Source organism: Lissotriton vulgaris, chromosome 5 (assembly GCF_964263255.1).
Source record: "Lissotriton vulgaris chromosome 5, aLisVul1.2, whole genome shotgun sequence".
NCBI classification, from domain to species: Eukaryota; Metazoa; Chordata; class Amphibia; order Caudata; family Salamandridae; genus Lissotriton; species Lissotriton vulgaris.
In genome coordinates this window covers 1,971,881,268-1,971,905,996 of record NC_141693.1, presented here as the reverse complement: position 1 = coordinate 1,971,905,996, position 24,729 = coordinate 1,971,881,268, and the positions used below count along the sequence as shown (strand labels likewise).

General features: G+C 46.3%; 1 protein-coding gene across 2 annotated transcripts in view; it reads left to right on the top strand.

Moving 5' to 3' along the window:
- MAPKAP1 (MAPK associated protein 1) overlaps positions 1-24,729 on the top strand; it is a 928,195-nt gene that overhangs the window by 189,021 nt on the left and 714,445 nt on the right. For both annotated transcript variants that reach the window (XM_086924702.1, XM_086924701.1), the window contains one exon: positions 8,100-8,248. In XM_086924702.1, the coding sequence (XP_086780828.1) occupies positions 8,100-8,248 (149 nt within the window). The remainder of the gene's footprint in view (positions 1-8,099; positions 8,249-24,729) is intronic.

Genomic DNA, 24,729 nt, shown 5'->3' with positions numbered 1-24,729 from the left:
TGCAACGGTCCGCGGCCACGCCAGCAGGTCCCGACGACGATGAAGGTTTACGAAGGTTGCGGCAGTGCCAACAGGCAGGACGATGTGCGCAAGGCAGAGCTACGGCAGCGCCAGTAGTCCGTCAAGGATGAGTTCTTCTCTGCGTCTCTCGACTCCAGGATACAACTGCCTTCCTGCTCTGGAGCTGCCCCAGTTATAGGGCTGATGCCCTTTGATGTCCGGACCCTCGCACTTGGAGGTCGGGGGGTCCGGGATGAGGGAGTCCAGACACCCAGCAGGGGGGTGGAGCCAGCGCCCGGGGAGGCTGTGGGCGAGCGGCACCTGGCGGGGGAGAACCATCGACACCTCTTCCTCCCATTGACCTGCCAAGTAGTCCGCTCACCTCCTGGGTGGATGGTGGTGCCGGGATGTCTGAGGCCTGGCCAGGCCCAGGGTTGGGGTCGATCGGGGGCCACGCGGCCTCGTGGCGGAGTGTCCAAAGATGGCGCCCAGGCTGGGTGCGCGGGCCAGTAGTGGATCGGCCCCACGAGGTCGATATGTTCAGAAGCAAAGGTCCCGGAGGGGACGGAAAACGTGAAGTGGTGGTGGGTGACACTTGAGTGACCGGGCTCGGGCCTGGTCGGGCAGAGGGGGAGCGGCCCTTCATGTGGCCTGTCCAACGAGGCGTGGGTTCGAATCCCACCGCTGCCACCAATGTTAGACGGACCGGGAGGGTCGGCCGAGGATAAGGGGAGAGGTCTCCGGGGAGAGCCGTCTCCAGCGATCGTACAGACAAGTAACTTCCCCCCCACAGACGTACACCACACAAGGATGAGGTTCAACGATACTTTATAGCAATTCTTTAGGTACGGTAAAATGGTACAAGGAGGTCTGGACTCAGGGGTCCCCTCGATTCTGGTCTCTGGGTTGGGAAAAGGGTAGCGGGACAGTCTTGTTACCAATAGATGAAAATAGCTCTCAATCCTCGAGCTCGGCGTTCTAGATGATCGGGCCGCGGCGGAGCCAGCAGGTCCCGAGATGGACGGAAGAAGCGACGGTCCGCGGCGGAGCCAGCAGGTCCCGATGAAGATGGTAGTTGCAACGGTCCGCGGCCACGCCAGCAGGTCCCGACGACGATGAAGGTTTACGAAGGTTGCGGCAGTGCCAACAGGCAGGACGATGTGCGCAAGGCAGAGCTACGGCAGCGCCAGTAGTCCGTCAAGGATGAGTTCTTCTCTGCGTCTCTCGACTCCAGGATACAACTGCCTTCCTGCTCTGGAGCTGCCCCAGTTATAGGGCTGATGCCCTTTGATGTCCGGACCCTCGCACTTGGAGGTCGGGGGGTCCGGGATGAGGGAGTCCAGACACCCAGCAGGGGGGTGGAGCCAGCGCCCGGGGAGGCTGTGGGCGAGCGGCACCTGGCGGGGGAGAACCATCGACACCTCTTCCTCCCATTGACCTGCCAAGTAGTCCGCTCACCTCCTGGGTGGATGGTGGTGCCGGGATGTCTGAGGCCTGGCCAGGCCCAGGGTTGGGGTCGATCGGGGGCCACGCGGCCTCGTGGCGGAGTGTCCAAAGATGGCGCCCAGGCTGGGTGCGCGGGCCAGTAGTGGATCGGCCCCACGAGGTCGATATGTTCAGAAGCAAAGGTCCCGGAGGGGACGGAAAACGTGAAGTGGTGGTGGGTGACACTTGAGTGACCGGGCTCGGGCCTGGTCGGGCAGAGGGGGAGCGGCCCTTCATGTGGCCTGTCCAACAGGATGCGAATAAACGGATTCCGCCCGCAGAAGAGAGCACGACTACCCTGTCGGCCTCTGTGGCTGACCTACTAGACAGAGAGACCCACTTAGAGCGCCGGGTGGACAATGCAGAGAGCAGTTCCTGCGGTAGAGAGAGCCTCACACCGTTCAGGGGATCCGTGCCGCTGCAGCAGCCGTGTGCACCCTGCGTGCGGAGCCACGCAACACCCGAGCAACACAGCACTCACCGTGGGCGGAGGCGCGGGGCTGCAGCTGTCCTACTCGGCAACACCTGCCCGGCAACGTCCTCCGCGTCTTCCGGGGCTCCCTCCAGGCAGGCCACGGGAGCCCCGCGTGGGCCGCCATACTTCTTGTGGGCCGCCGTCTTCCTTCTTCCCCTGGGCGGCGGGGGGGCGGGCACTTCCGGCCGGCCGCGCTAGGATTGGCCGGCCGGCCGGCTGAAGAAACCTCGGAGAGGACGAGGGGGGCGGGCGGGAGAGGACGAGGGGGGCGGGAGAGGACGAGGGGGGCGGGAAAGGACACGGACGTTGGGAGGGAGGCGGGAAACGTGGGGACGGCGGGAGGAGGGACACAAGCCAGGACAGCAGCAAGCACGGCCCGGCCGGACCAGACTCGGGGGCGTTCCCGGCGTCGCGTGACGTCGCCAAAGCCAAAGAATCTCGGGAACGCCCCCGTGTCTGGTCCGGCATTGATGGACAGGCCCCTCGTCCAATGGCTAGGCTCCATTTATGGAGCTAGCCAATGGGACGGGGGGGCGTGTTCCATAGTGCTTACTATACTCAATAGATTTCTCTGGAGGAGGAGCCTAACGGCTCTGCCCCCCAGCGAAACCTAAAAATGTGTGTCTGACTTCTTTCCTATTCCTCCTCAGGAAATATGGGCCGAATTTCATTTTAGGTAACTGTCAGAAGGGTAACACACATTCCCATTGCTCTTGAGCTCAACCCTACGTCATCTTGGGTGAGTTGGCAGGGACTTAACCTGGTAGGCACTGGCAGCTAGACTTGGCCTCGTCAGTCTTGTCTTGCTGTTAAGGCTATTGTGGATGTTTTAATGCTTAATGGGAAGGAAAGTTGCACTGGTTCTATAGAAAGATTGCAAATGCAATTTAGAACTGGGGCTCTGGGTTCCAAGTACCACATTGAAATATTCGCACAGCTAGTGATGATCTGTTTCAAAGCCTCTCAATCATTTATTTCAACTTTGGAAATATAACTAGACTCTGGAGAAATCTGCACATTACCACTCCTTCTGTTGCAATTGCTGAACCCCTAGACTCAGAAGGAAGGACCTGGATGTTTTTTCTTCACATGACCTTAGCCCACCAATTTAAGCTCACTTGACTGCCTCTTTTTCAGTTGTAAGGGAACCCCTGCTATCGGGAACAGGAGTTTCTTTTTATCGCAAAGTCTGAAAAACCATCATCTGGAACCATCGACTTCCTGATTGTGGATCATGGGTTCTAGGATTCGCCACCCTCTCACTCTTCACAATTAAAAAAAAACCGCTGGCTTAGGATCAAAGGTAGTTGAAGTTTGAGGCAATTAATTGGTTCTGTTACAATAAATCTAAATAATGCTTCTATTCTCATGTGTGCAGTTGCAAAGAGGAACACAAGTGAGGAAATTGTGTGGCATCCAGGGCTACCTTCTCTTGTTTCTCCTACCTGTCTTTAAAGACTATCATTTTCTCAAACATCCACATAGCAAACCATCTCAGTTTGAGATGTTTGGGGTTAGGCCCCCTTTCCCCATGTAGACTCTTATCATTAACTCCCTAGGATTCATTCCATGCTATGTATTCCAGCAATGGCATTTCCAGCATCTGTGTCCAATCAAATAAGTGTTTTTAAGAGGACCCTTTCTTTCCCCAGTGGCCTCCAACAGCACACTGTATCGGATCATTTAATGAGGTTCAGCAGCTCCAGTACCCTTACTTTCTAACATTAGTGACTGTTGCGTCAATGCATACCATGGCTTACCTTTTAATCAATAGCGGGGTGAAGCGCAAACGGTAAGGCTGACCATTATTACCATTGCCAGCGTAAGTCCTCCTGTCACTGGTTTCTGGATTTCCTGGCTAAAGAAAAGGCCAGCATTCGAGTGGCCCTAGTTCTCTCACTTTCTTTTCATTAGGCGGAAGGGTCTCTATAGTTGCCCTTTCAAGCTTGCTGCCTGGGAAAAAGTGCACAAACTAGGGCCTTGAGTTTAGAGGGTGGTGGTGTGGCCATTTCTCGCTCATCATTGGTGAGTTCATCCCTCCTCTACTCCACGAATTGGAATGGCTCCTTCTCATCTGCTGCGTCTTTAGAGAAATCAGGGTTTTTCTGATCTGGAAAATGCAGATAATCTTTCCATGATTATTACTTTCTTCTACTCTCCATATGCTGGGTGACCCAGCTGTGTCTCTCCTTTCTATCGCCTCTAGGTCTTCTCAGTGCTTTCTGTTCCCGGGCTAGGAGCTTAGTTGGCTGCAAGATGCGGCTAGAGGATCAGAACCTACAGGAGTACCCACCATGGTTTGGCCACCCTCCCAGCACTTGCTTTTGGCCTTCTCCTACTATTCTGCCTTTCAGAGAATGCATCAGGGCAGCCTTCTCAATGTTGAAAATAGAGTGGTAGCTTTGTGTTAGTGGTCATATGTGTAACTGGCCTGTGCTATTGCTGTGGTGGACATTGGTCAATAGCTGTACTTTGAACCACGCTGAGAGGGTGATGGGGGGTGAGGTGGAGTCTATGAGGGCTCAAGGTTAGTCACCAAATTCAGGGAGCTGGACTACTTTAGGTGGCAGAAAATAAGATAGTTTTTGTTTTTCTCGCTGTGGTAAGGGATATTGGTTAGGTAGCCATAGTGATACAGAATGTCCAGATTGAAATGTTTTTCAGCATGGAGAATACTTACAATGATTTGATTGCCAGTGGACCTACTCCATTTGCTAGGATGTTTCTGGCTACTTAGAGTCAGATCAGCTGTTACTCTGTTCATAAACATTCGGTTTTTAAAGTGGTTCAAATGTTGGTCTTTGAAGATATAGGGCCATATGTATCAAAGAAGAATGTTGCGATTCTCAAATTGCGATTTATAGCGAATCGCAATTAGAGAATCGCAAAATGCAATGTATGTAGGATTTGCAAACATTTTTGCAAATACTACATATTCCTTATTTGCGAATTGCAAATTGAGATTCACGAATAAGGAATACCTAGGAGGTCCATAGGAATGAATGAGAAGACATTCTCTGTGTTATAATTTTTTATTAGCATTTCATATTTAAAGACAATTTCATATATAAATATAACAATATCTCAATCCATCCATGAAATAAATACCAAATTACATAAACATCTTATTCCAATACGTTATGTTATGAACAAGAGAATAAATATATGATATGTTATGCAATAAAGTTATTCAGACATTCATTAACTGAAGAGCGCCTTCAGTAAATCATCGCATTGAAAGTGAGAAAGCCATGGATCGTGACAAATTAGATAATATCTATACTATACAATATAAAATTAAAAATAAGAGGATAAGAAAGCTATATGTACATTATTTGAAAGAAGACAATGTCATCAGCCTAAGTGTGGAAGCCTAAATCTATTATGATCTAAATATCATAATATCAGTACAATTGAAAAACAGAGCTGCAAATATATCTAATAACAGTAGCAAATATATTGTAATAAAGAAGAATAAGAAATTAAAATAAAGTATAATAGAAGAGTTAAGGTGAAGAAGTGTGTTGTAAAGAGGTAGAAGGATGATTTCCCACAGAAACATCATCCATGGTGAAGAAAGGAGCCCAAATTTGATTAAACAAATCCAGCTGATTATTTATATTATATATAATTCTTTCATAGGAGGCAGTTTGTATCATTGCTGTAAGCCAAATTTCTGGAGAAGGTGGAGATGGAGATTTCCATAATCTAAGTATGCAAATTTTAGCAGTGGCTAATGCTGTATGCATAAGTCTACTCTGAGGTTTAGAAAGATGTGGAAGTATTCTAAAATCATGAAAGACAATTGTTAAAGGTGAAAGTGGTAATTGCAATGAGATAATACGACATAACGTCTGTCCAATATAGTTCCAATAAGATTGAATCATTGGAGAACTACATAAAATATGTATGATATCGCAGCCATAGCTATCACATCTCCAACAATTAGTATGTGGAAGTAACCCTGCTTTGTTCAGTTTTACCGGAGACCAATGCCAATCATGAAGTAATTTAAATAAACAGAATTTTAATCTGGCTTCTCTTGTACCTTTAGCTAAATTGAGCAGTAAATCCGTCCATTCTTGATCACTATAAGCAACTGATAATCACATTTGCCATTTGTCTTTAAGATGATTAGTCATGGGATGAGAGAATAATTGTGATGTGAATATTTTATATATTCCTGATGTAACTCCCTTACATTTCCCCCAAATAGATAAATAAGATATTAGAGGTGAAATTTGCAGAACATAAGGAGGTGCTCCTAGAATTTTTTTAAGACGAGTTTTAAGCTGTATATAATTTTGTTTTAGATGCAATGAAATTCCAAACTCATTTGCTAAGGAATCAAATGACTTAAAATTACCATTGTGCAAAAGTTGTTCTAATGTGACAATTCCAGCTGCTTGCCATTGAGGCCAGAGAATAGATTTACCTTTGATTTGGATACCTGCATTATTCCAAATTGGGGCTTTAACATGAATGTGTGGGTTAGAGCCTTGAATTCTATGTGCTTTTTGCCAAACCTTGCACATTGCAGCCAATAAAGGATTGTGAGGGTCCGAACGGCTGGTGCCTGTGCCATGTAAGGTCGATAAACCCATGTCAGCTGATAGCAAATATCTCTCTACATGCACCCATTGTGGTGCACTAGAGACATCCGCCATCAAATACTATATCTGGGACAATTGTAAGGCCATAGAGTAGTGCTCAATGGAGGGGAGCCTCAATCCTCCTGTAGAGTGATGTGCTTTAAGTTTATGTATCGATAAACGGGGCTTCATGGACCCCCAGATAAGGGATTTAATTTTAGAATCAATGTGGCGTAGGGTAGATAAGGGGATAATAAGTGGAAGCATCCCAAGTGTGTAGAGAAAACGGGAAAGTGTGACCATTTTCACAACTTGGACTCTACCCCATAGAGATAAACCCAAAGATTTCCATTTGTCAAAGTCTCGCTGCATCTGGGAAATTAGGGGACCCATGTTATCCGCAACCATGTTCTCTGCACCTTTATTCACTAATATCCCTAGATATTTAAGACTAAATTGCTGCCAATGGAAGGGGAATCCCTGTATTGCTGCCTTTGTAGTTCCATCTGAAATTAGAAGGGCTTCACTCTTGTCCCAATTTATTTTGTATCCAGAAAAGGATGAAAATTCATCTATCATTTTAAGCAAGGATGGAATAGAATGAGACAAGTCAGTGATGGTAAGTAATATATCATCAGCATATAAATAAATTTTCGACTTTCCAATAGAAAGGGGTATAACTTTTATAACCTGAGATTGACGAATCGCAGCCGCCAAGGGTTCCAAAGCAAGGAGAAATAATGAAGGGGATAGGGGCCATCCTTGACGAGTTCCTCTGAGAAGACATTCTCAATTTGCGATTACCAATTAGAGAAGTACAAATTGAGAATGCAATTTCAAGGTTGCCAAAAGGACACCGTGTTGCACCCCTTAAATATGCATTTGTGAACATTTTGTGCACATACATGCCCTAAGGGCATGTATGTGCGACATATGACACTTTAAAAAAATCAAAACATTTTTTTTTAAAGAAAATAACAAATTACCACCAACTTGAAATTGGTGGTAATTTGCAATTCCTTAAGGCCAAATAATTCTCTATTTTGCGATGGCCTTTTGGGATGATACCCCCCAAAAGCTTTTTTCAATTCGCAAACGGGCCGATTCTGAGAATCTTACAGTTTGCAAATAGGAAAAAGACTTCATACATATGGCCCATAGTTTCTAAAAATCCCCAGATCGAGGTAGATTGAAGTTGAGTTTTTCATTTTCTGATTTTGATTCTTTTGTAACATTTGAATCTGGCAGGCACAATAAATTGTGACTCCCAAGTCAGAGTTCATCAGTGCCAATGGTTGGTCACCTTTTAGTCAGTGGAATGAATTGAATGAATAAGTGCATGAGCCTTTAGAATGCATGTTTTTAAAGAAAACCATTTAGAGATGGTCACTTACAGGTCTGGGTTTTACGTGTTTTTGTTCAAGCCAGAATAGAGTCTCCTCAATGAAGAAAATGATTTTTTGATTCACTGACTTCTATGAGAAATCATTTTGAATAATTGGATAAATCATAATGTCTTGTTCTTTGTTTTGTTTCCTCAACCACAGCGGAGGAATTGAGCTCACTGTTTGAGAAGAAGAACTTTAAAGCAAAAACCTCAAATTCTTCAAAGCAGTCAATCCTGTCTGTCCGACTAGAGCAGTGCCCTTTGCAGCTAAACAACCCATTCAATGAATACTCCAAGTTCGATGGGAAGGTAAGTTACAAGCCTACATGTCTACTCCCTTTTTAGTCGGTGTTACCTCATTTCACCCTCCTCAGATGCACTGCCATGATCCCGGAGATAACATGCATTTGAATATGTTGGTGATAAGAGAAAGGACATTATTGGGGGCAAGTCTGAACAGAAATGGATATTACCTATGCTACAGAAACACCGGGCTTTCTGATGGACACTCGTTCCCCAGGTTCCTTACCTTCTGAATATCCTACAAGTGCCAGACTAGATCTGAAAACATTTCCCCTCACCAATCTCTCTCAAGCATCACCACATGGCGCTATGTGGCTCCATCTGAGACACTGCCCCACACAGGATGTGATGAAATTGAGGTGTGCCATGTACCAGCTGGTGTGATTGTATCAGTTCCTGTTTTCTCATTCCTCATCAACAGGGGATTGGCTCTTATTGGTGTTTCACAGACCACATTCCTCAGCTGTCAACTGTAACTAGGTAAAGTGTCTCGTACTAAGATTTCTTGGCTTTAAACCCTGATGTAAATGACGAAAGATGCCCTTGTCATGCCCACACAACATCTGCATATGGTGTTTAGGATCTGAATCTGACCATTCTATATGTCACCTATCACGCAGGTGCCGCCCTCAGATCCAATGCAAGCACTTCAGTGAAAACATTCGAGGTTGGCTGTAATTATATGACTAGCGAAAGCAAATTGGGATGACAAACGTTTGGCACAGCTCCTCCCTTTGACCCCAGTGATTTGCCCTTATAAAGGAACTTTTTGCCTCAGGCTCTGAAGCTCTCTTCATGTCCTGTAAAGACTGCAATCCTAGGACGATGCCTCTGAGACTGACAGCCACCTCTTCTCTTACAATACACAAGCTGGCCTTTTCCTGGTATTACAAATTGCAAGTTGTCTAGATACACCCCTAAAAGGGGACATTCCTTACCCCCATAGGACTTCTGAAAGACTCTCTTAATGTATTTGGCAGCATGTAAAACATCAGAAGTGTTGGAATTACCTTTTCAAACCACTGATGCCACATATAACATTTTGACACACATCTTACAATCTTCCTCTGCTATTTGCAGAGCCGCTTCTCTCTTTTAACGTGTCACACTTGGAGCTTGTATTGGCTGCTCGAACAAAATCCTTCTTGGGCTGCTCGAACAACATCCTTGATGAGACAGAGCTGCATCTCACCATAGCTTTTAATGGTCTAAGCTTCCTCTACTATGTTAATCCCCAGTACCTTTCCTATGGCCATTCCAGACAGAGAGGCTAAGAGGCTGTACTCTCAGCGGCAGAGTCCGTCTCTGGCAATCTTGCCTTTGCATGTCACGCCTCTCTGCCTTTACTTCTTAGTTCACAAAACAGACCGGCCTCCAGCCCATCCTGGACCTTCGCCTCTTGAATCTTTTCATTTGGCTGGACAATTTCAAAATGCTGCCCTCGGCCTGGTGCTCTTGGCCTTCGGAGCTTGGCATTGGTTGACATCCCTGGGGCTGCAGGTCACCTGCTTTCATCTGCCAATATTACTTACTCACAGATGCTACTTGAGGTACATTGAGGGGTCTCATTGACTGACAGCTCGTAGTTCTTCAGTTTGGGCTGATGCTTGTATTGTGAATTTTCACCAGAGTGCGGGCTGTGGTGATGACTGCACTGCAAAGGTCGGCTGTCCATCTATTTTTGTCTAGAATGATTGGTGAAGACGGGGCCTACTTCGCTGTTCATGAAACAGCTTAAGCAAGCCATTGCCCTTCTTCACAATGTAGGCTTCACGGTTATTACCAAGAAGTCCAATCTAGTCTCTCCTAAAGAGGCTGACGTTCATGAGAGCTGTGCTAGCACACACTGAATGAAGGCTTTTCCTCTGCCTGCAGACATTTGAGAAATACTTTCCAGGTTTCTGGTTCAGATGCTGATCCAGTTTCTGCAAAACAAAGGCCTCTTTGGTCTGATGGCTCAGGCATCCTGTTGTTCCTGTATGAGTGTCTTTCAGTTGTTCCTGAGAAAACAGTGGCTCCAGCCTCAGGGACCCAGCTTTAGTCAGGGGCCAATGTTCAGTTCTGTCCTCTTGGATCTGCACTAGTGGATGTGTCTTCCCCCAATCTACACACCTGAAGATCATTCCTACCTAAAGTTGTGTCTGCATTACATGTAGGCCACTCCATGGCTCTTCCCTCTTCTCATCCCACCAAACAGGAAAAGCAGACGCACAGACTGGACCCGAGGCGTGCAGTGTCATATTATATTGACCGCATGTGACTAGTAGATGATCAACACTTGGTAGACTTTACCGGCGCAAACAAGAGCAAATCGGTTACGAAACGCATGATTTCGTGTTAGCTTACTCTCTGTATTAAAGTCTGCGATACTTTAACCAAGAAAGACTATCTGAATGACATTTATGCTCACTCCATGAGGGCCATGGCTGACCTGCAGCTAGAGGCAAACCAGGGGCCAGGCAGTCAAGTGGCCAAACATACTGCTAAACGCTGCTGCTTCACAGCTCAGGTTCCTAGTGAAAGATACTTGCTAGAGCCGTGTGGCATAACTTATTGGTTAATCAGCAGTTTATTTGTTCATTTTCACTATTCAATCCCACCTGCACACGCAGTCAGAGCTTGTTCGGATCAACCCTGCCATTCTTAATTATATATATTTTTTAACCCAATCTCATTCTAGCTAACTAAACAGACCAGACGTGTGAAGCGGACATGCAGTGCACCTGGAACGAACACACATTGAGAATATAGGAAACGCATTATTATTATTATTATTATTTTTTTTTTTTGTAACTTATTTTTATTGCAGAAAAGACCAGCATGGTATGCGATTTGTCCGCCGTCCCAGAAGCGGGAGAGGTAATATGCATATAAAACACTTTGCCACACAGCCGTTCAGCCCACATCCCGGAGGCCGGGCGGCGCTTGCAGGATGTATGTTGAAGGCAAACCAATTTAGCCGGCGTGGATAGTCTACATCACAGTAAATATCTGCTTTTGTGAAATGGGCTTGAATCCCATTGAACCCTCAACTCCCCTTCCCCCCCCCCCCCTTCAACTTGTCAACTGTTCAGCCACTTGATACACCTTGGGTCGTTTTCAAGAGTCTTTGGTCATGTACATATACCAATCTATCAACCACCCTTCCCACTCCCACCCTCCCCCCACCCCTAGCAACCTCCAACTTCAGCATTTCCGTTTCCCCACGGGGTCTCATGTGCCGGAGGTACCTCATTGTTGGGTGGCATAGTCCACACACACCCCAGTATTACACAGTCCATATTCCAGTCCTCCTTTTTTCCCCTTGGCACTCTCCCTCATCGCCCTCCCTCCAGACCGTGATACTGTCTCCACTTGGCCCACACCCTTCGGAACTTTTTGGGACATCCCCTCGCTTTATAGGTCACCCTCTCCGCTGCCATGTAAAGGTCAAGCCCCCGCCTCCATTCCTCAAGGGTCGGCGATTCTGCTGCTCCCCAATATTTTGCAATGTCCCGCTTGGCGACTACAAGCGCCAGAACCAGAAAAATGAGCAGGGGGCGAGGCAGGTCCACTTCAGTGGTCAGGCCCAGTAGGGCTAACTTAGGTTCTTGAGTGAGTTCCACCCCCAAAACCTCCCCCAGCTCTGTAAAGATGTCTGTCCAGTAGTTTTGTATGTTTGTGCATTGCCAAAGGGTGTGATAGAAGTGCCCCTGCTGACTACCACACCTTAAGCATGCGGAGTCTGCTATTTTCCCCATTCTGAGCAGTTTCACTCTATCAAAATACGTCCTGTGTAGCACGTTTAACTGGATGAGGCGGAGCCTGGACTTGATCGCCACCTCCCGGGGGTGCATAAGGACCATCTCCCAATCAATATCTTCCATCTCACCCACCTCTGCCTCCCACACTCCCCTCAGTCTCACTAGGTCGCCCAGCATATTATTAGTCAAGGTCTTATAGGTGAGGGAGACCGCTTTACCCAATATGTGTTCCTGGAGTAGTCTCCCCTCTAGTGGCGCATACTCAGGTATGTCAGCGAGTTGTAGCTTTTGTGCCCTCCAAGCGTGTCTCAATTGCATGTATTTGAACAATTGTGTGTGGCTGAGCCCAAATTCCGTCTTGAGAGCCTGGAACGTCTTCAATTCTCCCCTATAGATCATGTCGCCTATGTGGGACATACCTATATCGTCCCAGCGTTGGAAGCCTCTGAGTTTACCAAGTTCCGGGAGCCACCGGCAGTGCCACAATGGTGTTTGTCTGGTGAGCTTTCCCTCCCAGCCCATGCGTTTGGTGGCTTGCCGCCATGCCTTTAGTGTGATTGACGTCGCCGGTAGCAGCGATTCCCCGATCCTACCACCATACAAATAATAGAGAATGGTTCTGTTCGATAGTGTGTGTCTTTCCAACATATACGTCGGGTGGTCCGCCTGGACATGGATCCACTCGTTTATGGGCGTCAGGTGTTCCGCCCAGTAGTAGGCCTCCAGATTCGGTAAAGATATGCCCCCACTATATTGGTGTCGCTGGAGTGTCTGTAGAGCTATTCGCGGCTGCTTTCCCAGCCATAGGAAGGTACGGAGATCTGCATGTATTTTCCGTAGCGTATCGGGCGGGAGCGGGTAGTATTCATTCTGGAGTGCATAGAGGAACTTAGGCAGGGTGATCATTTTGTACATCGCTGCCCGTCCCAGGAGCGTGAGCAGTAACCGTTTCCATCTGTCCATGTCCCTCACCGCGTCTCCCATGATTCTGTCTATATTTTTGGAGAAGGAGAGTTTCTCATCCCGGGTGATATATATCCCCAGGTATAGAAAGCCCGTGGACGTCGTGACCAGGCGTTCTGGGATGTTTCCCCACTGCTCTCTCCCTTGCGGGTCATATAGAACCGACTTGTGCCAATTGATGGTGTGGCCCGCCTGCGAACCAAAGCTGCCCAGTTCCCGGAATAATTCTGGCACTGTTATGTCGGGGTTGGTGACGTATAGGAGCACATCATCCGCGTAGAGCGATATCTTTTCCTGCATCGTCCCTGGGGAGTCTAATGAAAAGCCATGGATGTTTGGGTTCCGTCTAATATTAATTGCCAGGATTTCGATGGTAAGTGTGAACAGTAGGGGGGATAGCGGGCACCCTTGCCGTGTGCCCCTTGCGACCTTAAATTCGCGGGATAGTTTTCCGTTCACTCTCACTCGAGCTCTCGGGGCATGATATAGGAGCCGCACCCAGCCGCAGATCGCCGGACCAAAGCCAAACCGCTGGAGCACCGCCATAAGGAAGGGCCAGTGGACCGCGTCAAATGCTTTTTCTGCGTCAAGGGAGAGGAACCAGTGAGGTTCGCTCCTTCCCTTGACCTCCTGCAGCCAGTTATGGGTGCGTCGAAGGTTTAGTTTTGTCGCCCTGTCCGGGAGGAACCCCGACTGGTCCATATGTATCAGGTCTGGGATCACCGCCCTCATGCGTGTTGCCAGGATGGTCGCTAATACCTTCACTTCGATATTAAGGAGGGAAATGGGGCGATATGATGCACAGTCCTCTCTAGGCTTGCCCTCTTTGTGGATCGGCACGATGGTGGCCAGCGCGAGGTCTGGTGGCAGCGCGTTCTGTTAGAAAGATTCAGTAAGGAGGTTTTTGAGGTGCCGGGTCAGGAGGTCCGACGCTTTTTTGAAAAATTCCGCTGGGAACCCGTTGGGGCCCGGCGTCTTGCCCGTTTTTAGTTTTGCTATGGCGTCCGCAATCTCGTCCAGCGTTATGTCGGCATCTAGGGCCGCACTGGACTCAGGTGATAGGATTGGTATCTCAGTCTGTTCCAGGTATTGCAGCGCCACATCTACGTCCCCTAGGTCCCTAGCTGTGTAGAATCTCTCGTAGTGGGTCGCGAACGCCTCCGCTATCGCAGCGTCGGTGCAGCACACACCACCATCCCCCGTTTTGATTTGTTCCACCCACCGTGCATCTCTGTCTCTCCTGCTGAGCCAGGCCAAGAGCCTACCCGATTTATCCCCCACATCGTACAGACGATGTAGAGTTGCTAGCGACTGTGTCTTCGCCTCATTGGAGACCAGCTCCCTATATGTCCGCTGGGTATCTAGCAGGCGCCGCAACGTGTCCTCCCCCTTATGTGCCTGATAGTCCTCCTCCAGTGTCAGTATGGAGGCCTCCAGGGCTGCCACTTCCTCCTGCTGCCTCCGTCTCGCCTCTTTCAGCCTGCCCTGTATTCTGTCTCGTAGTACTGGCTTCATCGCCTCCCAGAGGGTTATCCTAGAGGTAACTGACCCTTCATTTTCGGCTATGTACACTTTAATGTCTGCCCTGACTCCGCTGGCAAGTTCTGGGGAGTGGATGTCCCATGCCGCCAGGCGCCATTCAGTTCCTCTCCTCCGTCTCGCCCCCCCCACTTTCGCGTAAAGGGGTGAGTGGTCAGAAATACCCCTCGCCTTGTAGTCCATTACATCTTCCGCCGTTAAGTGTTGCCTAGCCATAAACAGATAATCTAGCCTGGAAAAGACTTTGTGTGCCCCCGAGTAAAAGGAGTAGGCTTGTTGTGTGGGGTGTCGCCATCGCCATATGTCCGTGAGTCCTAATGTGGTCATCGTTTGTGCCAGTATTATTATTATTATTAGGATTATCGTCATTATCCCCGATGTTCTATGAGTCGAGGAATTAAGGGCAAATTGTCAGGCTCTTGAATGTTAAGTAGAGGAATGTTACTTTTCCTGCCCTTTGCAATAAAAAGGCAATGTACTGTTCCCATCTACAGATATTGATTTATTGGGTAGATTTATAAGGTTTCTGGGTTTGTGCATGTTTGCGGTATTGTTTTGCTAAAATGACCATGTAGTGTAACAAGTTAGGTTGCACTCTGCACTGTCATGATTCATCAGGGCTTGCGTTGACTGTAGCAAAAAAACAAATAACAATTTGCTACCATTAGACAAGTGTGCTGCAATTGAACTATGAAGCAGATTGTTAATATCACCCCAACACAGCTTAAAGGGGTTTTGATTGTTGGATTGTTTGCGATATTACAGTTTTTAAAGATAGTAGAATTAGATAGTTTGTCAGACTGCAAGTTATAGGTTAGATTTGAGTTAATGTTTGTAAATTGTCAGCAGTGGACCTACTCGGTGTGAAGCCAGATTGATCTGTTCTAAGCAGTTGGAGTAGGATTTGGTTACAATTTAACTGTTCAATTGAAGAGGGACAGAGAGGGATGAGTCACAGCTCTCATGAAGTTTATCTGGTTTAGAATGGTTACCACAATGGCTTATCTCATGAGTTGGGAGAGTCTTCTCAATTGATGTAGTTCGTTGTAAACCTCTAGGGGGGTGGGAGTTAGGTCCTCTGCATATTCCTTATAGAATTCAACAGCAAGGCCATCTCTTCGAGGAGCGTAACCATTTTTTAACTATTTAATTGCTGTTTTTTTCTTCTTTAGTGATTGGTTGGTATAGCAAGGTATGCTTTTATAGCCCCAACCATGCCAGTGTGGCCCAGTGTAAATATTTATGGATATCAGATCTGAATGTATAAGAACTCTAAAACTGTTTCTAGCATTTTGGGAGGGCCATACTCTGTCTGATCCCCTGAATGTGTTTATATGTGTTATGCAAGTTGCAGCCCAGTGTGGTCTTAGAAGTTCAGCTAGGGTATGTCCTAGTCTGTCTCCTTCACCAGAGGTCCTTGCCAGTTTATATTTACTTATAAATTTAAGCTCTCTCTCCTCCATGAATTCCTCCAGTTTAATATGCATTCGGGTCTAGGTCCATTTTATCATGCGTGGCATCATAGTGTTGTCCTTTGATTTGTAATTTCCGCTCCAGTCGTGTGAGCCTTGTCCAGATCAATTTAAGAATACCATTCTCTTTTGCTAAACATTCACCCCGAATGATATAGTCTTAAAGGATTTCCACACTATTTCCATGGAAGAGACCAAGCTTTTTTTTTGCCTCAATGTAGTTCTTATTAGCTTGTCTGAGTTCTTTCTTAACCCCTTCCACGTCACGGTGGGCGTGTGTATCGGAAGGCCGGGAGCCATTATGATCTGCGCATGCATGGAATCTTCCCGCACCGCGGGGGAAATTCCAGACGCGTGCAAGGGGTTAAGAACTAAGTCCAAGAGATTCTTGGGTTAGAGTCACCACATGAATACAGTGCACAAATCCATGGGCAATGTTAGTGTTAATATGATTAGGGAATGATCAGACAATGTCTCAGGCAGGCGCCCAACCTCTCCTGTCCATCCCACACCACCCCCAGAGCCAATCTCAAAATCAATTTGTGAAGAGAACTTCTAGACAGATGAGTGAAAAGTATACTCTAGCTGAGTCGGGGTCTCATCCTCCGTTTATCTACTAGATCATAGTACTGCATAATATGTAGCAATGTATTTCTGGATGTGGTTTGTCTTCTATACCTTGGGTCAGTACAGTCTAGCTCAGTATTGAGCGTAACATTATAATCTCCACCTTTTATAATCATGCGTGGATTTAGCAGAGTTTCATAACATTTAAAGAAACCTCTGGACTACACGTATTATTGATTAAAGTAATTTGGGTGAGATTAAACACCCCTTGTAGTATAATATGCCATCCCTCTTGATCGTTTAGTAGTTTTATATGGTGAAATTGTACCGCTCGTTCTTTATAAGAATTGGAGGACGAGAAGAAGTAGCGATGAGTGCCCCATGTGTGTGCCGAATTACTAGGTTAATTGGGGAAAAGATGTGTCTCCTGCAATAGCATGATATCCACTCCATGTCTATTCATATATGCCAGGGTTTGGCTGCATTTGCAGGATTTATTCAGTCCTTTTATATTCCACATTGCCAACTTTAATGTGTGAGGTCTATGTTCGTAGCGATGTGTTTGTACAGCTGTCACTTGGAACTTCGCGAGTGAGTATCATTTATTGTCACAGTTGATATCTGCCCTATCTATGAACTCTCGTCTTCCCTTCCCACACCAGTACCAAATCTCCCAGTGAAATGCCCAAGTCCTACAATCCCAACGATTCCAGGTTCAGAGCAAGTTAACTCAAGCTTTAGTAGACAGATTTCCATGCAGACGTATAGCCGGGAGCGGCAAGAGCAATAAGCATTATATCTAAACCTACTGATGGATCATTAAGCACATTAGGTAGAGCAGCATTACAATAATAAGATCCGTGAGGACACTTTGAGCATATTCCCTCTAATGGGGCACTTATATCAAATGTAGAACAGTGTACTCAAAGCATAATGCAAAGCTGTTCTGTGCAAGAATGACAGGTAGACCGCATAATCTCAGCCGATAGCCATATCCAAATGAAAACCTTCACCCTATAAGTAGCGTGATCTTTCAATCTCTACAAAGGATGACTGGCTTTCAGAATTATCATGAGCCAGAGTTACGCCACGTGGAGGCATATGCTTGTGGATAAAGGTAGTGGAGTCTCTGGGGTCAGCAAAAAGATGTGTTTTACCCTACCATGCAAAGCAGAGTAGCATGGCATGCCGGATGTCACGTTCTTGCAACTTCTTGACAGGAAAACATTTTCTCTGGGCATCCTGAGCCATTGCGTAAAGTCAGGCTAGAATGAGATGTATATTCCTTCATACTATATCTCATTGGATTCTCAAGCTATTGTTTGCTGGGCTGCACCCAGTATCGGCCAAGGGGCTGAGAGGGTGTCTGAGCCAAAGAGTGGTGTTTGTTTCAACATAGACCTCAGTTTGTCTAATGCATAGATTTAGAAGGTCCAGTGATTAGTATATTTCTCTATCGCGAGCGGGCCTCCAAATCTTAATTTTTCAGTTTATCCAATTCATCTCCTCCAGCATCTCTTTCACAGTTTTGGATTGCATATCATTGTCATCCTCTATGTCTGAGATCTTTTGTTCTGCAGCTGTTATGTGGGGATGTTTTTTGTCTAACCTTTCCTTCAAATCATCCATGCTTTTTGTTAATGAGTCACTTTTGGAGTCTATGGGAGTGAGGCTTGAATGTATCTCTAGTAGTAAGAATTTGACTTCCATTGCTGAGGAGGAGTCCCCACCAGGCGTATCATCCTGATCTTAAGTATGTGAGCTTTTAGATTCTGTTTGGTGCGTTTCCTTGCATTGAAGACCAACTGAGACTGTTTAGCGTCTCCCTTACCCATAGTTGACAGTAGGTCGTCACCTCATGGTATCTCTGGCTTCCTTCATAGTCAGTGCCAAGAGCGCTTTCCATATGTTATCCAGACACTGATCCCCGCAGCGGAGTACTATTTGGCTATGAACATGATTGGGCTGTCTTCTCTGGGCTACTAGCTACTGGGCTATTACTTACCTCATATCTCTTGCTACCCCTAACATTATCACCGACCAGCTCTTCACATCGCTTCACCAAAACCCTCCTGCCAAATCACTGGACCCAAATCAAGCAGCCATCAACCTCACACAATGGATCACCCACAGCGCTGACGAATTACCACCCAAGAAAAACATCAAATCAAGAAAGATAGCAAAAAAGCACCCTGGTTCAACGATGAACTTAAGAAATCAAAGAAGATATGCCGCACCCTCGAGAAAGCCTGGAGAAAAAACCCAACCACTGACAACCTGGCCACCTTCAAAAACGCTACCCGCAAACACCACCAACTGATCCGATCCACCAAGAAAGCATCATTCAAGGATCGACTCGACAACAAAGCCCACTACAGCAAGGAACTATTCAACATCGTCAAAGAATTCACCAACCCCTCCGCCGTAACCAACGACATCATTCCCTCCCAAGACCTCTGCGACTCCCTATCCTCATTCTTTCACAACAAAATCGCTGACATACATAACAGCTTCGAAAAGCAGTCCGGAGACCTGTCCACCCCACCCGCCTCCGAACTGAACCCCCCCCTCCCCCCCAACAACCTTTGCGCCTGGAACCCAATCACCACTGAAGACACCATCCGCCTGATGATCTCCATCCATTCAGGATCGCCAACCGACCCATGTCCCCACCACATTTTCAACAAAGCAGACTCCATTATCGCACCCCATCTCCGAGACGTCATCAACTGCTCCCTCAACTCCGCTACCTTCCCAGAAAGCTGGAAACATGCCGAACTCGGCGCCCTCCTGAAGAAACCCACAGCAGACCCCACTGAACTCAAGAACTACCGCCCCATCTTGCTCCTCCCATTCCCTGCCAAAGTCATTGAGAAAGCCGTCAACAGCCAACTCGCCGCCTTCCTCGAATCCAACAAATCCCTCGACCCATCACAGTCCGGCTTCCGAGCCAAACACAGCACCAAAACCGCCCTCATCGCAGCAACAGACGACATTTGAACACTACTGGACAACGGAGAAACAACTGCCCTCATCCTACTTGACCTCTCAGCAGCCTTCGACACATTCTGTCATAGCACCCTTATACAACGCCTCAACAACACCAGAATACAAGGAAAAGCATTGGACTGGATCATCTCGTTCCTCGCCGGAAGAAGGCAGAGAGTCCGCCTCCCCCCTTTTAGATCAGAGGCCACCGAAGTCATCTGCGGCGTACCACAAGGATCATCACTCAGTCCCACCCTCTTCAATGTCTACATGAGTCCCCTCGCATCCATCGCGCGCCAACACAACCTCAACATCATCTCCTACGCAGACGATACCCAGCTGATCCTCTCCCTCACCAAAGACCCAAACACCGCCAAAACCAACCTACACGAAGGGATGAAAGAAGTAGCCGAGTGGATGAAGAACAGCCGTTTAAAACTGAACTCGGACAAAACGGAAGTCCTCATCTTAGGATCATCCCCCTCAGCCTGGGCCGATTCATGGTGGCCACCGGCCCTGGGAAACGCACCCACTCCTACGGACCACGCACGTAACCTGGGCTTTATCCTGGACTCCTCCCTCTCGATGACCAGACAAGTCAACGCCGTCTCATCATCATGCTTCAACATCCTACGTATGCTCAAAAAAATCTTCCGCTGGATCCCCCCCGAAACAAGAAAGACGGTCACCCACGCACTGGTCACAAGCCGACTGGACTACGGAAACACCCTTTACGCCGGAATTACAGCCAAACTACAGAAAAAACTCCCAACGCATCCAAAACGCCTCAGCCAGACTCATACTAGACATCCCCCGCCAAGCTCACATTTCCGGTCACCTAAAAGACCTCCACTGGCTCCCCGTCAACAAGAGAATAACGTTCCGTCTCCTCACCCACCTACACAAAGCCCTCTACGACCTAGGACCCGAATGCCTCAACACACGCCTATCCTTTTACACCCCCACCTGACAACTACGATCGTCCAATCATGCCCTCGCCGCAATTCCACGCATCCATAGATCCACCATGGGGGGGAAGATCCTTCTCCTACTTAGTGGCGAAAACATGGAATTCTCTCCCCACCCACCTCCGCCTTACACAGAACCACCCCTCCTTCAGAAAACAACTGAAAACCTGGTTATTCGATAAGTAAGTACCCCCCTCCCTCAAGCGCCTTGAGACCCTCTGGGTGAGTAGTGCGCTATACAAATGCTGAACTTGAACTTGAACTAGGGCGTACCTTTGCATCCTGATTCCCCAAGACCAATCTAGTGCCACTGCGACTCCATCTACTGAGCTGTTAGCTCCCTGCCAGATGATGATCCACTCTGCAGGTCAGAGTCCAACTCTGTTCATGCTGCTTCTTAGGGCAATTTGCAGTCTCACCATCTCTTAAAAGGTGTTTCTGACTCTACTATCCACTCAACACACACCCTCCATATCGGCACGCATCAGTCGCTGCTCACCAGTGACTCCTTGTGCCACTTACCAGCATTGCTGAATGTTCTGTCAGGAAGAAAAACTCAGTTCTGTATTCAAGCCAGCAGCTGTGTCCAGCCTTTCATCTACACCTCCTCTCCAGTAAGTCGGTCCCTTCACCAGGTTTCCAGGGGTTTTTCTGCCTTGTCAAGCGTGCAGGCCGCAGAACTTGTTCAGTTTCCTCTGACTGGCGGCCACCCTGTCAGTCAGTAAAGTCTGCTCATCTGAATTTTGGCTGCTCCGCATCTTGTTTAAGTAGTAGGCGATTGGTCAGTAGGCGGAAAACTGCAATTAAAGGTTTTTTCTTGAGGATAATTGCTTCGGCTGTCCAAGCTCTTTCACGGTGCTGCCATCTTGCTTTGCTGCTCGGCCACGACACCTAGAGCAAAGGTATATTCCACAGGATAAAAAACAAACAAGTTCCCAATACACAGAAAAAAATACTCCATACTAATCCACCAATACTTTTTGTTGTTCCTTCTTATCTCATTTACTGCACTGGGAAAAATCCCGCATGCCTTGGTACTAGAAATATACAGCTCTGTAATAATTGTATTAACACGTGGATTCCAGAACGGTCTATAATACTTAAGCCTACAAATACATGTTCACACTCCTCATATCCACTAGTATGTCTGCTGCCATGGTACGTCAACTGAGTCCATCATTACACAGTCACAAAATGCTAATGTTAACAATAAAACAAATGTCAGGAAACCTAAAGTCCAGCTAGTGTTTAATGCAAAATAGCAAGCAGCACTGAAAAAGATCAACTAACCAGGGCTCTTTCTAGAAAATGGTTAGATGGAGCATGGAGCTAAAATTCATAGAAAATCACCCCAGGAATATATTTTTTTGTTTCAGTACAAGCTAATTAAGCTTAATCATCTGACAGAAACATGTTACTATCAGTGAAAGCTGATCTAAATGTATCCCCCACCACTCCAAGGAAGCACGGAAGAGCTTTGCGGGGAAGATACCATTCAGATGTACAATTCTAGCCTAATTTTTCTAACAAAATCCTGCTTCCACTTGCTCGATTTAAAAGTAAGGATACTATGAAATGCGCAAGGCACAACGATGAGCCCAATGGCTTCTGGGCCTACTAGAGCCACAAAAACTAGCAAGCCTGTTTAGTATGACAGGAAGCCTTGAACTAATAGCAAATTACAATCACATTTGATTCAAATAGTTGGTATGTTCAGGGCAATAGGTGTGATTAATAGCACAATATCTAAAGTGATTATACTAGCATAATAAAGTCAAAATGTGAAGGTTTGTGCACACTAATATGATTTATAACTCATTATATTTCTTAGAAGGCTTCTTAGTGTAAAAGGTGCTGGTTGACAAAAACTTCCTTGAAAGTTATGATAATCTACATTGTTGATTTCCTCCCACCATTATGATTCTCAGACTTAGTGTCTTCAAGAGATTACTCACGAACATGCATGGAAATGTATGCAGATTGTAGCAGTTTCATAGAAACATGTTCTCAGTTTACCGTAGTGGTAAACATGTAGTCATCCATTCACTCAGTGACAAAACGATCACCAGCTAAGGATGAGCAATGGTTGCATCACTTCATTGAAAAAGATAACTATGAACAGATGCCTTCAGCAAAGACCCATAGGTATGAGATCAAAATCCGTAGATCCCTTTCCATTTCCGTCTTGTGTTTGCTCTTGGAGCACAGCCTCCTCTTGACTGATTGACTTGTATCTTTCCACTGCTTAGTTTAGAGTGCATGTGTGTACTAGATATTTCCCCATTTTGTATCCCTCTCCCTCGTCTGCCAAGCAGACCCCGCTCTGTGTTTGCTCTCTACCTGCTAACTGCTTGTTTGCTCTCTCTTGCATGTGCTTTTTACCCTGCTCCACCATCTGTGTGCAGTCTGCCTTGTGTGCTTCTCCGTGTTCCTCTCGCCCGCTTCCTGTCGCTCCCCAATCCGCTCATCCGTTGCCCTGCCTATCCTGCAGTTCTACTTGTTAAAGATTGCTGCTGGCCCTCCAACAAAGCGCTTTGGGGAAAAGTGGCTAATGGCTCCTGCCTTATTCTGTACGTGCACGCCGGCGTGATGACACTTGCATGTGCCTACCGAATGACGTGACACCAAACTTAGGTTGTGTCATTGCATCTTTTGTTTTTCCTCTGGATAGTAAACTGCACTGGCTGAAAGCATTGTGTTTTACTGATGCTGTTCGGCATTGCCAAAAAACGGATTCTTATTGAATATTGTTCATTGCTCTGACAAGCAGAGGCTGGTCTCAAGTTTCTTTGCTGAAAGAGAGTGAAAAAATTGTGAATCTCAATTGAAGAGAGATTTACCCATCGGATGCTCACGTATGCAGATCATGGCTTTCTTTTGGGAAAATATATATCCCTCTTCCTCACCTGTGACCATCAATGACTCCAAATCTGGTAAAAAAAAGTCTGCAGAATATCTGTTCTATAATTTGTTGACACATTTTTGTGCTTGCCCATTAGGGATTCTTGCCTTCTCATTTTCAGTAGGATTGTTTTCTTCTTCACTTTACAGTCCCAAATTTCTACTTTTAGTTCATATATTACTTGTATTTTACACTGGTTTAGAAACCGAGTACTCGCAACCGACAAATAGTATTTAAAAAACTACTGTAATCAAAGTTTTGGTTAAGACTGTTTTTCTTCCCTGTCGATGTTGTAGTTCCTTTATCATGTTCTGATTCTCAAAAACATTTAGTCATAGAAATCAATGCTTAGATTAGAATGCTAAAGCAATAGAAGCCCAGATCCCTATTTTCATGTTGTGAAGGCTGGTTCTTTATGCGGTCTTTAAGATTATTCAACAAGCTTGTCTTGGCCTTCTGTCTTCATTATTTTTTCCCTCAATAATCTACATCTAATGTAGATTGTTCGAATGGCTATTTTCTAACTTCTGAAATTCTAACTAAATTTTTTTGTGCTTCCTTATGAATAGCTTGCCAAGTTTAATTTAGGTTGTTTAACCCATTGTATACTAGTTTCTGAAAGAAACCTAGTTAATATTGAAATGTTTGAATTCTCAGTGGCACAAAAGATGTACATGAGTATGGTCCTGAATATATGTACAATGCCTCCTGTTTCTAACAGTGTGTGTACTGTTTCATTTTTTTTAATGGTAGAAGTATTCACTGATGTAGCTTTACAATGTTGATCGTGGTAGTCTTGACAACCTATCCATGCAACTTGGATAATCATCAGACATTGCACACCAGTTATCTTTCTTCTGCTTTAAATTGCAGCTAATGGATTCCATATTTAAAAAAAACGTATAAATGTCCAGCTTAAAATTGAGACAATCCTTTAATTTCCAATGCTTTATTGGTCATGCAAAACTTTTTGAATTAAAGTTAAATACTAATTTCCCAGTCCTCTTAACAAATAACCACCCATTGATGAATGTAAGCACGTTTCAAAACCAAGTCAGCATGAACTATGAAATAGAGTTTGTTTCATCCTTCTCTTCACCTTCTCCTCCAGCAAGGATTCTGCATAAGTATTCCCATTAGTGCTGGTTGTGTAGCTATTGAATCAAGTCTGAAAGGTATGGGCATGAATGTTGGTGGTAGTAGCTGTGACCACCATGCTACTCCTTGCTAAACTGTTATTGACTTTGCAGCCTCTTTGCTCATGAGACGTAGGCAGCAATGGAGGTTAAGGATGGCACTTTGAGAGCTATGTTTACACTCTACAGGTGCCACACCCCATTTTCTC